Source organism: Falco biarmicus, chromosome 4, assembly GCF_023638135.1.
Source record: "Falco biarmicus isolate bFalBia1 chromosome 4, bFalBia1.pri, whole genome shotgun sequence".
In the NCBI taxonomy this organism is placed as follows: domain Eukaryota; kingdom Metazoa; phylum Chordata; class Aves; order Falconiformes; family Falconidae; genus Falco; species Falco biarmicus.
In genome coordinates, this window is record NC_079291.1 from 85,140,345 (window position 1) to 85,153,203 (window position 12,859).

General features: G+C 47.5%; 1 protein-coding gene across 1 annotated transcript; it reads right to left on the minus strand.

The window, feature by feature from the left end:
• Positions 1–998: 998 nt before the first annotated feature.
• TOP3A (DNA topoisomerase III alpha) lies at positions 999–12,837 on the minus strand. Its single transcript, XM_056337976.1, has 20 exons — positions 12,657–12,837; positions 12,004–12,244; positions 10,787–10,846; positions 10,297–10,370; positions 9,615–9,690; positions 8,947–9,055; positions 8,500–8,643; positions 7,790–7,960; positions 7,462–7,562; positions 7,251–7,325; positions 7,051–7,133; positions 6,725–6,932; positions 6,368–6,553; positions 5,807–5,936; positions 5,277–5,390; positions 5,031–5,196; positions 4,452–4,595; positions 4,039–4,161; positions 3,028–3,746; positions 999–1,980 (listed from the first exon to the last, which is right to left on the minus strand). The coding sequence occupies exons 2-20, from the start codon at positions 12,187–12,189 to the stop codon at positions 1,802–1,804; spliced, it is 3,048 nt and encodes a 1,015-aa protein (XP_056193951.1). The 5' UTR covers positions 12,190–12,244; positions 12,657–12,837; the 3' UTR covers positions 999–1,801.
• Positions 12,838–12,859: the final 22 nt, after the last annotated feature.

Consider the following 12,859-nt stretch of genomic DNA (forward strand, 5'->3'; position numbering starts at 1 on the left):
CCCGCAAGGTCTTCCTCCTCTTCCAGACCCCTACGGCTGCAGAGTGCCTGGCTGCAGTACGTGAGCTGTTGGGACACTGAGCTTGTGCCGCTGACCCAGTGGCTGTAACCAGCTGCCTGAATGCTGACCAGGGTTAGACCAGTAAAGCTGGTAACAGCTGATGCCATCAGCAATGCTTAACGTGCTGCCTGTATGCTACACAACTGCATTCTCCTGCTGTTGCCGTTCAGAGGCTGCTGCCCGGGCTTTTGCCAGCTCAGTGATTGCATTACAAAGCCTCATAATCCTGTTATTTTAGCCTGTAGGGCTGTATTTTTAGGCCACAGCTGTTAATCGTGGGAGTGAGGGGTACAGGGAAATGCAATCCGAGCTCTCCTGACCTCACTCCATAGATTTAGGCCTGATGGCAACTGTCTGCTGCAGAATTAAAGGCTCTCTCATGCAGACCTTAAAGCGAACTGGTGCTGCTGTGGTCTCCTTTGCTTCAAGCTAGCCTCTATAGAATGTGCTTCAGGCTCCTGCCCACGCTGGCTCCATCTGCTGCATGTCACCTCAGTACTGACCCAGGGAACTGCTCTGTGCCCAGAAGTAGGGTCCCAAGCATCAGAGGCCCCAGGGAAAAACTGAATGCTGTCCCCTGGCAGCAGAGGACACAGGAATCTTGTGGGTCTACTTTCTTTGATGTACAGAGGAAGCTCCAACAGAGAGGGAGGAGGTAGCCTGGCTTCCCAGGGAGTTGTCTAAACGAAGCGCAGGAAAACAGAACCTCTGTTCAGTTCAGCCAGCTGGCTGGCTGTCTCTGGGCAGCAGTGCTACAGCAGATGCAGCTGAGGAGATAAAACCACTTTCCCTACTCCTCTGCAGCTCGCTTCTAAATAACTGCAGGGAGTTTCTGCCAAGAAAGCTTCCATATTGTTTGAATGAGTGAGTGGAAAGAGCAAGATTTAGGTGAATGCTTTTACAGTAATAGCCTAACTATTTTAAGTAAGAAGAAATAATACGGCAAGGTTAAGATGTTTAATTATTATTAAAATAATCTTTTAATAAGAAACTTAATAGTTTCACAAAAGTAACTTGCATTAGCTAGCAGCATCACAGAGGCATGTCTCAAGGTTTGAGGAATTGCTTGGTTTCAAATTCAGGAACTGTCTGAAGTGAATGCTCTTCCTCAGCACTGCAGCTGAGCTTCCTTGTCAGGGCAAGCACCAGACCCAGCTGCTCTGCACTGGCCCTCTTCCACAGGCAGGGACAACCAAGGCAAGGGGTAGACGCTGTGACCAAAAAGAAAGGGGAATGTTGCTCAGGTAATGTTAACTTAGAAAAGAACTTAAAATGAAATTCCACACTGTGGAAAGCCAGGGACTGAGAAGTGCTCAGCAGTGCTGGTGTCTGTCCTTGTGGCGACAATCCACTTCTGCCTCGCGTAGAAAGGCTGCGTACAGCCACCGCTGTGACAGGAGCTGCAGGTGGACTAGATCCAGTGCTGTTTTCTCTGTAGGTTCAGTTTCCAAATGCTTCCTTGCAATGTTCAGACTATCCCAACTTGCTCAGCAGAAGAGCAACTGAAAACAAAGGCTAACGGGTAGTGGGGCCACCTTTCAAAGCTGGTTGAACGCTTGCTGCCCTGGCACGTAATCGTGTGTGAGGGTGGTACCCCTTGGCAGGAGCAGCCTGCAACCAGCCCTTCCAGAAAGCACTGGACAGACTTGTTTCTAGACCCCAGTTCCTGTCAGCAGGAGTTGCTCCTGTAGCAGCTCACAGCCCTGGACCTTTCAGGCTCTCAAGAGATGTCCATCCAGGCTCAGTGGTTTTGAGGGCAGGTTTTTCTAGTGTGGCCAGGCTGGTGGCAAATGCTACAGGTCCGTGGTTTCTTGGCAGTGGCTCCTGAGGAGAAACTGTTTGGTCTCTTGGCTTTACTTCCCAGCTCTCTTGAGTATTCACTGTTGCCAAAGTGGTTCAAAGAGGCATCTCCAAAAGGGCCTAGAGAGAAACAACTTGTGTGTAAGTACCTTTGAAAATATAAGTGGGTGACAAATGGAAGATAAATTCAAAATGGCAGATCAAGGATTTTACTATCCCACCCTCTAAGATTATTCCTGAAGTTACAACAGCTTCAGATTTGTCTGAACAGTTAAATCTCACCCATCTGTCTTGCAGCATTAGAGAAAAGTGGGAACGGAACAGGGGAAACTGATCTGCCTGGTTGCATGCTCTGGTCTACAGCTGAAGCAGAAACAACAAAATATGCCAGAGGAAAACTTGGGTTTTATGTAGTTTTGAAAACTTGATTCTACCCTTTCAGGCTCAAATGTCTGAGGGGGAGGCAGTGTTGAAAATCTCTCTCAGACCACATCTCCACCTCTGTGCTTTGCTTACTGTCCCTTTGTGTCAGAGCTCTTTCTTTCACATCCTTATTTTGTGATTATTTATTTTTTAATGGGTACTTTTTTTCAGCATTTTTCCACAGCAGCCACACTCAGTTTCTCAGCTCTAATCAGAAAGGCTTGGCCTTTCACTGCATTCCTGAACCTAGGGCAGAGGGAGTAGCACCGTTTCCTTGGCATGACAGAATGGGGTTTAAGATCTCCAGAAGTGGTGCTACCACTTCAACTCTATACCAAGTCAGTGCTTGGCTTTGTGAGAGCTGTTACTCTAATTTGGGAGGACAAACTCCCAAAGAGACTGTTGGAAAGAGTGCTGGGCTTCACCCAAGTAGTCATGGACAGACACTTGAGCTTTACTGCACATGGAAGCAAAGCATCCTACTCGGAGCTCAGCAGATGTGTGCTATGAGGACATATCCTGCTAACACTTGGAAAGGTAAGCCAGACTCAGTTGTTACAAGCAACATTTGAAATGCTATAATGCTGCTGACAGAAGTTCTAAGACAAACGAAGTCTGTTAAATATATGAGTTGTTACAAGAGCTCTCACACCGTGGAAGCATTCCACATGTGTGAAAAGTGTGTTCAGTTTAGCTTCAAGAATAGCCTCCAACCCTTGTGTCTCACCCCAAGCCCAGTCTTACCCGGTGCCACATTTTCATCTGCCCACTGGAAGAAGCCACACTGCTGCTCTCGGGGTTTAGAGCAGGTGTGGAACTGCCGTCCTTTGTTGGGCCCATCCTTTTGGACCGTGCGTGTGACGGCTGGCTGGTTGCACTTGCAGACTGCGCCGCCTCCTGAATTGGAGCTGTTGCTTCCAAAGAGTTCTGGGCCTCTCCTTCCTCCTGGGCGCTGAAATCCTGCTGGGTCCCTTCCTGCAAAGGGCTGGGGCAGTGCAGAGCCCTGTGGAGCCATGTTACTTCTGTCCTCTGACTGCTGATCAGCCCAGAGAAAAAAGTTGCAGGTACCGGCATTGCATTTGTAAAACTGCCTGCCTTGATTGGGCCCTTCTTTGCGCACCGTTAACAGCAGGGCTTCGTTCCCACAGTTGCACACCACTGCGTTGTTCCCATCATCTGGAGCAGGCCTGGGTGTTCTCGTTGAGCTCAAGGAGAATAGATGTCCCGGTGCCGGGTTTGTGGTCCCCCGCACATGCCTGGTTTCACCGCTACCTCTGTGAAAGGAGTTGTTGACCTGCACGTGATTAGCTTGCTGGCTGGCTGATGATGTGGATTGGGACGACCTGTGTAAATACTTCAGGTCCAAGAGCTCTTTTAGCATGTCGTCACAGCCTCCAATGCAACCAACAAACTCCAGGGGCATAGTGGGTGGAACACTGCCTCTCTTGAATTTAAACTTCAGTCTAAAAGGAAAGGAAGAATAAAAGTATCCCAGTTTATATAACTTCTCATCATCAGACCTTGATTTGGAGTTGCATTTTTATGTTTGGTTGTTTTTTTAAATTCTGCTATACTTACACCGGTTTCCCCAACCCCTCTTCTTTCTATCCCCAAGCCATGAGTGCTGCTCCAGCTTTCCAAGACTGGAATGGAAAATGGTTGCCCAGCCTAACCCATGGACATTTCCAACCCTGAAGGCTAACACACAGTGTCTGAAGAGCTGCATTTCCCCAAAGGACAACTGGTAGGACCTACTTGTGAACTGGATGTGGATTACACACAGCACAGATGCTCTCGTCCCTGGCCACGTCCAGCACGAAATCAGGAAACCAGACGGCAGTTTTACAAGCTGGGTAGCCCATACAGCTCAGATAGAACCTGCCATGGGGCAAAAGCACCGGATGAGGAAGAGGCAAAGTCAAGACAGTCAGTGATCTGTTCTGCCGTCTTCTCAGCCATCAGAAATTGTCAAAACAACAATTTTTAAGGGCAAATATGTACTTGAGAGAGAGGTTCAGCTGAGTCCACACACCTTATGTAGCCGGTGGAGTCAGCTAACTGCAGCCCAAGTTTTCATGCTTGCTGCAGAGGGGAGGTAAACTAAAAATGCCTAGAAACACACAAACCAGCAGAGAAGGCTATTTTTTACAACAGGGAAGATCACCAACCCGCCATTCTTCCTGGTCTTCAGGACCATGTCATTGTTGCACTGTGGACACTTCCGAACAGAAAAGGGCGTTGCTGGGTAGACCTCCTCTTGCTCTGCAATTTCTGTGGCTTCTCCAAAATACTGAGCCAGGGCCTGGTCCAACCTATGAAGAAACAAGCAGAGCATCCTGTGTGTCTCATCTGCAGTGATCAGGTAGGGCAGTGAATTAGTGCCTGCTGCTCTCTACACAGCCCCTCTGAGCTTCTGCATGAGTATGTTGATTCAGTACCATGTCTCTGGAACAGGCTAGGTGCGGGTTCAACGTGAAAGGAGGCAGTGCATGCTGCCATCTCCTTCAGTCAGCTCTGGATTTAATCTTAAGGATTTAAACCAAGATGAGCAGTTAGTTGGCACCAACCCTAACTTGTTGTGTTATGTGCCAGGCTGCGAGTCATCCCTTCCCATGAAGTGCCTACACACGCTGGGCAGAGCTCCAGGGAAAGTGTGACAGGATCCCACTCCAGGCTGAGCCTCAGATGAGAAGCTAGTACCTCCCAGAGCAGCAAAGCAAATAGAAGAGGGCAAAGGCAGGGCTCACTTGTTGGCTCTAGCCACAGCTTCGATGAAGACTTGCTTGTACTTTTGGAGCTGCTGCTGCAACACTGCATATTTGTCTTTCTTCCCCTCACAGATCAGTTTCAGATCAGCCTCCAGCTCAGCTCGAAGGTCAGGCTTGGACATCTCGTAGCCCATGGAATCATAGCCTGAGGAACATAGTGCATGGTAAGCGAAACAAAGGAGCAGGTAAGGACCTTGCCATCTTCCTTGTGGGCACTGCCCTTACCTTCAACCAGCCCCATGCCCAGGTGGCCTGGGAGGAATCGCTGATCTGCTGTAAGGCCCACATACATCCGCGTCTTAATTGTCTCAATGTGCTCGGCATGAGTGGCATCCGTCCCTGAAAGCAGACAGGTTATTTAGTCGAATTAGGTGCCAAGAAGTGATTTCCCCTGTGCCTAGGGAAGAGTGCAAGGTGGTAAAGGGACAAGGAGACAACTTTCGGTGAGAGGCAGCACTGCCCTCATGTCTCCCACTGGCACTGAGGCCAACAAGGTGCTGGCAGGCACACCACAGATCCTAAACTGCATGTCTCCCTAGATACTGGAGACACTGCAGACTCCTCAGGATCTCCGGACCTTGCCTACAGGCCTCTACTAACCCTTTGTTCTGTGCATTTAAGTGATTTTTTTTACCTGAAGTGACATTTAGAGCATTCCCTGCTCTTGAGTGTGGGACAGAACTGGTGTAAAAGAAGCTGAGAAGCTTATGAACAAAGCTCTCCCAAAAGCAAGAGGCCACACTGCCAATACTGACCAATGCCATGTTTCTCCATGAGAGCAATGAGATCCGCTTCTGTAAGGAGCAATGGAGGGCTGGTTTCCCCATCCACCATCTCCACTGTAGTAGGCTGAAAGCGAGACCCTTTCTGATACAGTGGGATAACCTGAAGGGAAGGAGAATCTCTTTGAAACTGCCTTCTAGTTCATTCACTGAAGACAAAGTGTCACACTAACGACAGGCCCGTGCAGTAACAGAGCAGCACCCTGTTCTGGAGGAGATCCAGTCCCAGGATCCTTGGGATTAGCTAGTAATGAGCTCCCAGACCACGGAACAGAAATTTCAGCTCCTAGTGAGTAAAGCCAACCCCACAGCCCTGTATGGTCTCTGCTTTGGTATCAGAAGGGGAAGAATCTATCCAAGGCTGGCACAATAAAGCTGCACAGGTTTTTAGCAGAGAAGGCTCTGAATGAAACAGCCAGTGGGCCAGAAATTGTCAAAGGACCTTCTGTACAGGGGTCTGAAGCTGGCAGTGAAGTGCTGTCTCAAACTCCAGGTATTTTAGCCTCTCCTATCTATGTTATTCACGTGTATTACCTTATCGCTCCACTTCTCATAAGGATAGACTTCCAGATAATTTCGGGCCAGGATCATTAGTCCTTGAGCAATGAATCGCTCATTAGCAATGTCGATCTCCACAGTTGTTTCCTGTCCTTTGGCATCTTCAGAGCAACAAGCCAAAAAATGGCGCACAATAAATTCATATAGTCTCTGCTCATTGCCCTAATATCAAACAGTAAAAAAGAGTCAGTGTCCTCCTGTGTTAATGATATCAAGAAATATTAGTGAGATCTCAGATGAGTATACTGTGTAATGACCATACTATTAAGACTTCTATTTTTATTTATCAAGCAATACAAACCATCCAGTTACCTCTGCCTTCATTAAACTCACCTGCAGGTTAGCAGTGTATTTTGTAGGGTGGATGGGAGGGTGAGCCTGATCCGATTTGTTTCCACTCCGAGGGGTTGGCCCACCCTGATCCAAAATCCTCTGTGCAAATGCTCCCCAGTTTGGGTCCTGTATCTGCTCTTGTACTAAAGCAGAGAGGTTCAGCTCCTTGGGGAAAATGTTGGTCTCAGTTCGGGGGTAGCTAATGAATCTTAAGAAAGACAGAAGAGCACTTTAAGAGGTGCGCTCCAAGATGCTTCCCATTTTGAACTAAAGGCACTTTACTCTTGAAAGAATTGAGTTTACCAAGCCAAGTCTTGCTTTCTTACCCTTGAGTATAGAGTACTTCTGCTATTCTCATGGTTTCCTTTGCATTTATTTTCAGTTTGCGGGAAGCCAACTTCTCAAGTTCCTGTGTTCAGAGAAGCCAGGGAAAAAAGAAAGTATTTGTGCATAATTCAGAGTGGTGAGTAAAATATCTGTTCAAAGTTTCTTTCAGATAAGTCCTTTTAGCATAGTTCAAACGTACCACAGTGTCCAGGGGCAGGGGCCTCCATTTGCTTTTTGGCTTGCTCCCAACCTCAACAACAGTTGCTACTGGATCCTAAATGCAGAGTAAGGAAAATGCAAAATCTCCTTTAAGAGTTTATGTAAACTGTTCTTGAAACATCTTGAGCAAGACAGATGCAGGAGATGTTTGGCTGATACTGGATTATATAACTATTCACAAGCTTTCCTACCTCCATACACATGTGGTAAAGGACCAGGCATGCTGTGTGATTGAAGAGCCGGTTCCTCTTCCAGTTGAAGACCACGTTGCCGTCTTCATGATCATGTGTCACTGTGTTGAACAACAGATCTCAGTGATAAAGCAGTAATACAGTGGAAATATAGCAGAGTCAGTGGGGCCACACTGTTGGGAAACCTTTAATTCCTGCTTAGTGGTCAAAGCAAAGGAAGACGAAAACACCTCTGCAGCATTATTTGTTTGTTGCCCCGATGTTTTCCCTTTCTATGCACATCAAGCCCTTTAAGATGGAGCGCAGGACTCGTTTTCCCCAAGCATACCTTTTATTTTATAGAAGGCTTCAGGAACAAAGGCCTGGATGGCTTTAAAGCGTTCAACTACAAACCCCAGTGTTGGGAACTGGCAGCTACCATAGCTGATCAGCTGATCTGCTAAAATATTGGGAAAGATCTTCCGGAGCCTCAGTGTTTGGAATCTGGTGAAGGCAGCGCCTAAGAAAACAAAATGGGCACTAGAACTGAATACAACAACACTGAACAATAAACACAACGCTTCAGATGGTTCTTTTTAGCATTCTGAGTGTTGATTTTACTCTTAAGTTTAATACTCGGTTGCAGAAACTTGTCAGTGCTGCATGAGATATAAACCCAATATTTGCTTCAAATAGCACATTTCCAGTAAAACATGAGATGTGATTTAGTTGCATCTGATCTAAAAATCCGATTTATGACACTACAGAGGACATTCCTGTCTTGTGTGGAGGATACAGAAACAGATGATTTCTAAACACCCCTCGCTGAGCTTTAACAATGTGCATTCATTGTGGTTAGGCGAGAAGCGAGGAAGAGCCTGATGGATGGCCATCTCATTTGTACAGCAGTCTAAGGGAGTATTTATAGACAGTAAGCTATACACTGAGAACAAAGCTGTCCCCTGCCTACCACACTCTTCCTCACTTTCTTTTAGGAGAGGAGTATGCAGCAGCTCAGGCTTGGCAGCCTGCTGTTACCCCCAGCACGTGTTTACATACCTATCCTGAGGTCCAGCTCCTGCCTGACGTCAACAGCATCACTTGTTTTTTGATCTGGTTGGGTGAGGTTCTCGCAGGCTGTTCTGACGGCATGCAGTGTAATCTCTGAAAAACGGGCTCGGAAAACCTGGAGGTTTGGCTTTACTGTCAGATGCACACAAAAACCCCACAAAAAATCAAAGAGCAACTCAAACACCAATGGAAAGGAATAATTAATAAATAGCTATCTTCAAAAGAGCATGCTGTCAACCTATTCTGTAGCTTTCCAATAGCTGAATATACTTCTGGTCTATCAGAGCCACGTATTTATCAGAACTATATTAAATATATTTCACCTGGACACAGTAAGATTGAGAGTATGCCTCTGTTAAGAGACCTCTGAGCAGTGATACCTGTTAAATCAGTACTTTAATGGAACTCAGGGTGATGAATATGATGTCTACGCACCAGCTTTGCAAACATGAATTATCTCAAAGCCGATGTTCTCTCCTTCTCGATCGCAGTCAGTCCAGATCACCAGAGCTTGGCACTGCTGGATTTCTCGTTCAAGGGTTCTCTGAGATGAGAAAACAATGCAGAGTGAGACGCACCAGGCCACTCTGTCATTTTATTTTAGAATGACTCACTAATTGAACATGAAATGCAACGTGTATCCATAGAGATAGATTGTTGCAATAACATTTTGTAATTGTGTGTCTCATGAGATCAGGCAGCTTTCAGAAGAATTGAGTCATTTATTTGTGTACATATGAGTACATCTAACTCTGCAAAAAAGCATGGCTTGGATTGGATTGCACCACAATCTGTTTTCTGAAAGTGTCGGGTTTTTGTAAAATTGAGATGCAATTAGCAATTCCACCTTGTTGAAAAAAAACCATTTCTACTTTTAGCAAAGTAGTTGTTCCTTTACCGTGCTAATTTTACATGAGCAGGAGACTTCCAATGTCACAAATGAACAGCATATGTAGACCTAGGAAACGCAGGAGGAATTTGCTAAACTCTAGAAACTCAGACGTTAAGGACAAAGGTACAGTTGTCCTTCTGTCTGAGACAATATTTGTAGAACTAACCTGTGAACTCAAGTGTTTCAGGAAAACTCTTCAAAAACAACATACCTTGATAGCCATGTAATTTTCAGGGCAATACTTCTCGATTTCAGCATCAAAAAGAGCTAGAGGGTTGCAGCCATACCTGGTAAACAGAGGATGAACAGTGTGAATAACAAAAGCGAAAACATACGTTGTGAGACACTAACTGGTGCTGTCTTGTGAGGAAGTGCTGTTCAAGTACTGGAATTCATAATGTTTTATTACAGGTCTCGTCTTAGTCAACTCAGGATTCAGATCAAATGCCAAGTTACACTTAAAAGCAACAGAACCAAAACGCAACCAGAGAAAACAGCAGATCTGCAAGGCCACCCTGAACAAGCAACTTCTCTTATTCCAAGCATAGAGAACAAATGGGAGGGAAGCTAGAGAAAGCACCTCATATCCCAGGACAACTCCTGGTTGAACAAAGAACACAAGAACATCAATCAAGTTTTGGAATCAGTTTAATTCCTTGCATCTGCCTTAATGTATTTTAACCAGTATTATGACCTTGGGGTTTTTTAGTGCTCTGAAGACAGTAATTTGAAACAGTATTTTAGCTATTCAGTGTAAAATTTGGTACTCATCACGCTGCTCTGCAAGTGATGTCAGAGACCCAACGCTTCGAACTCGCGGTGCCCCCCTCATCTTAGGGCTGAAAGCGGAAGATGACAGCCCTCCTTCCTGTGAGGGGCTAGTAAGTACTAACCATTTGCGAAATGGCATCTTAAAATCATGAGCCAGTAAGTGTCCCGACACAGATGTCATCACCATAGTAACGTTCTACAAGAGACAGAGCAAGGTAATTAGTGCCTATCATTTGCTAAAAACTGCCCACAGCCCCAAGATCTTCATGCAGTTCTCAATTTACACCACCAGTGACACCTTCCTCCTGCTAATGCATCGTAACAAGCTCTTCTCTCTACTGACAGCTAAATCTATGGCCTTATCCTCAATTTTTGTAGGAGGTACCCTGTTCTAAATAGCAACATATTTTTGACGAATTTGACAAATTTTGACATTTGAACCCAGAATATTCAAAGACTTAAAGCAACAAAACAGGTCAGTGGTTGACCCAAGAAAAGAACATCTGACTTCCCCGTCACTGGATATGTGTTTCGTAACTTCTGACAAATGGCTTTTAATAATTAGTATTTTGCATGTCTCTAATCCAGCAGTAGAATGAAAGAAAACTCTACCTGGCCAAACATCTGGTAGTCATATTCGTAGATCTTGTTGAACTTGGAAAACCCTTCTCGCTAGAAGGAAAAGAACAACTGCTGAGTTTCTGGCTTCTAACAGAAACCAAATGCATTTTGCCTCACTTTATACACGCTCTTATGACAGAGCACAGAGAAGTGTGGGGCAAGTGAAAACCAGGTACTGTAGCTAATGGAAATTACAGCAGGATGAATGGAAATTGCCTGTATTGTTTATGGAGACATTGAAGTGGCACTTTACAACGTAAGAGTATTTTAAACTTGTCTGAAGGGGATGCCAGGGTTAACTCCCCATGGATAGCAACAACATTGAAGAACAGATTTGTTTTCATGGGGTTGGCCAGTTACAGTCCCAATAAACAAATGTCCTGCTCCAAATGACAATTAGTGTGCCCGCTCCAGGTCCCCAAGACTACGCTCCACATAACTGAGATTTGTGGAAATTTCTAGATTGTGTATTTGCTGCTTTTACTGCAGAAGCAGGATGATATCTTCCTTGACTGGGACTGTCAGCAGTCAGGTTCTCAGTAACACCTTCCATTCAAATACAATTCTGGTCTAGAAGCATCTTCGAGCTCCTTAGCTTGGAAATACCAAGTAATTATGCAAACTGTTAAAGGTCACCCAAAAAAGCAAGAGATCTTCGAACTCCTCTTCTCCAAACCACAGACCATCTTGGCTTTATTATGTGAACTTCAGCAAACCTCTGACACTTGCTGATGCTGCAGAAGCAGTGCTTTTTGACTGGGAGATACACGCCAACAGATGGTTTCAGTTCCCAAAGCCTTCTGCATACACTGCAAATCTAGGAATGACACTGGGAGCCCTCACGGTGGAGTCCAGCAGAAGTGCAGCCGGGGAGCTGAATTCCAACAGGAATTAAGTCACAAGGAAAAAGGGGTCCAAGATTCTCAAATACATTTGGGCAAGTGGTGTTTGTCCACGAAAAAAAGCCATTCTTGTACCCTTAAGCAGACAGAAGTGGCCAGAGACAAAAACAGCGTGAGATGTTGCACATGCCGATGTGAGATGCCCGTGCCAAGCACTGCCGAGTGTGCTGGTGTGGCCATACAAGACACAGACTACACCCAAGACCTGGACTGTGCTGCACAGTGACCCTGGTGACCCTCTGCAGCCAGCTGAGCCGGACCCGTATGCCTATCAGGAACCTGTAAGGAGATGCGGTGCATTCCTACCCGTCGCATTCTGCTGTTGGAGAGCAGATCTGCAATCCCTCGGGCAGCATCATTCTTCTCAGCCACGCACAGGACCTTCCGGATCCTCTGCAAAGCCATATCATCTGCAGCCCGGGAGTAGAGACGCCAGGGCTGCAGCAGCATCCTGACCCTGCAGCTAGCGAAGAACCTGGCTTGAAAGTTCATTACAAGGGATGGTGACAGCTCCCGCGGAGCCAGGGCATGCTGCTGGGGCCGGATCCTGCCGGGGGTGCAAAGCGATCGCTGAATGTCCCGCAGGACCCTGATCTGAGTTTAACCGTTGACCGCGGGAGGCCCCTGGGCACCCTCTGCCCGGCTGCCCCGGCGCCATTCGCAGTGCAGCCCCCTCAGAGCGGCAGGAGCTAGAGGCGGCTTCTCCCCCCGCCAGAAACCCCCACCCGGCGGGTGCTGCCCGACCGCCCCGCTGGGCCCTTCCCTCAGGCCGCAGGGCAGCCTCCCGCCGGCCGCTGCCGTGCTCCCCCTCGCCCGGGGCAGCCCCACCCCCCCCGGCAGGGCTCTCCCTCGCCCCATACCCCCCAGCAGGGCTTTCCCTTGCCCCGCCCCGTCCCCCCCGGCACGGCTCTCCCTCGCCCCGTTCCCCCCCGACCCCCGGCAGGGCTCTCCTCACCCACCGCCCTCACTCCTACGCTCGCTCTGTCGCAAAGCGGCGGGACGCGGCGCGCTTTCCCTCACTGTTACGTCCTGCCATAAAGCGCCACCGTGGCGGGAGAGAACTACCGCTCCCAAGGCGCCGCTCGGCAGCGCCCCCCCGCCGGCCCGCCACCATTTGCCATTGGCCCCCGCCGCCGGGCTCGCCCCGGGTTAGGTAACGTCA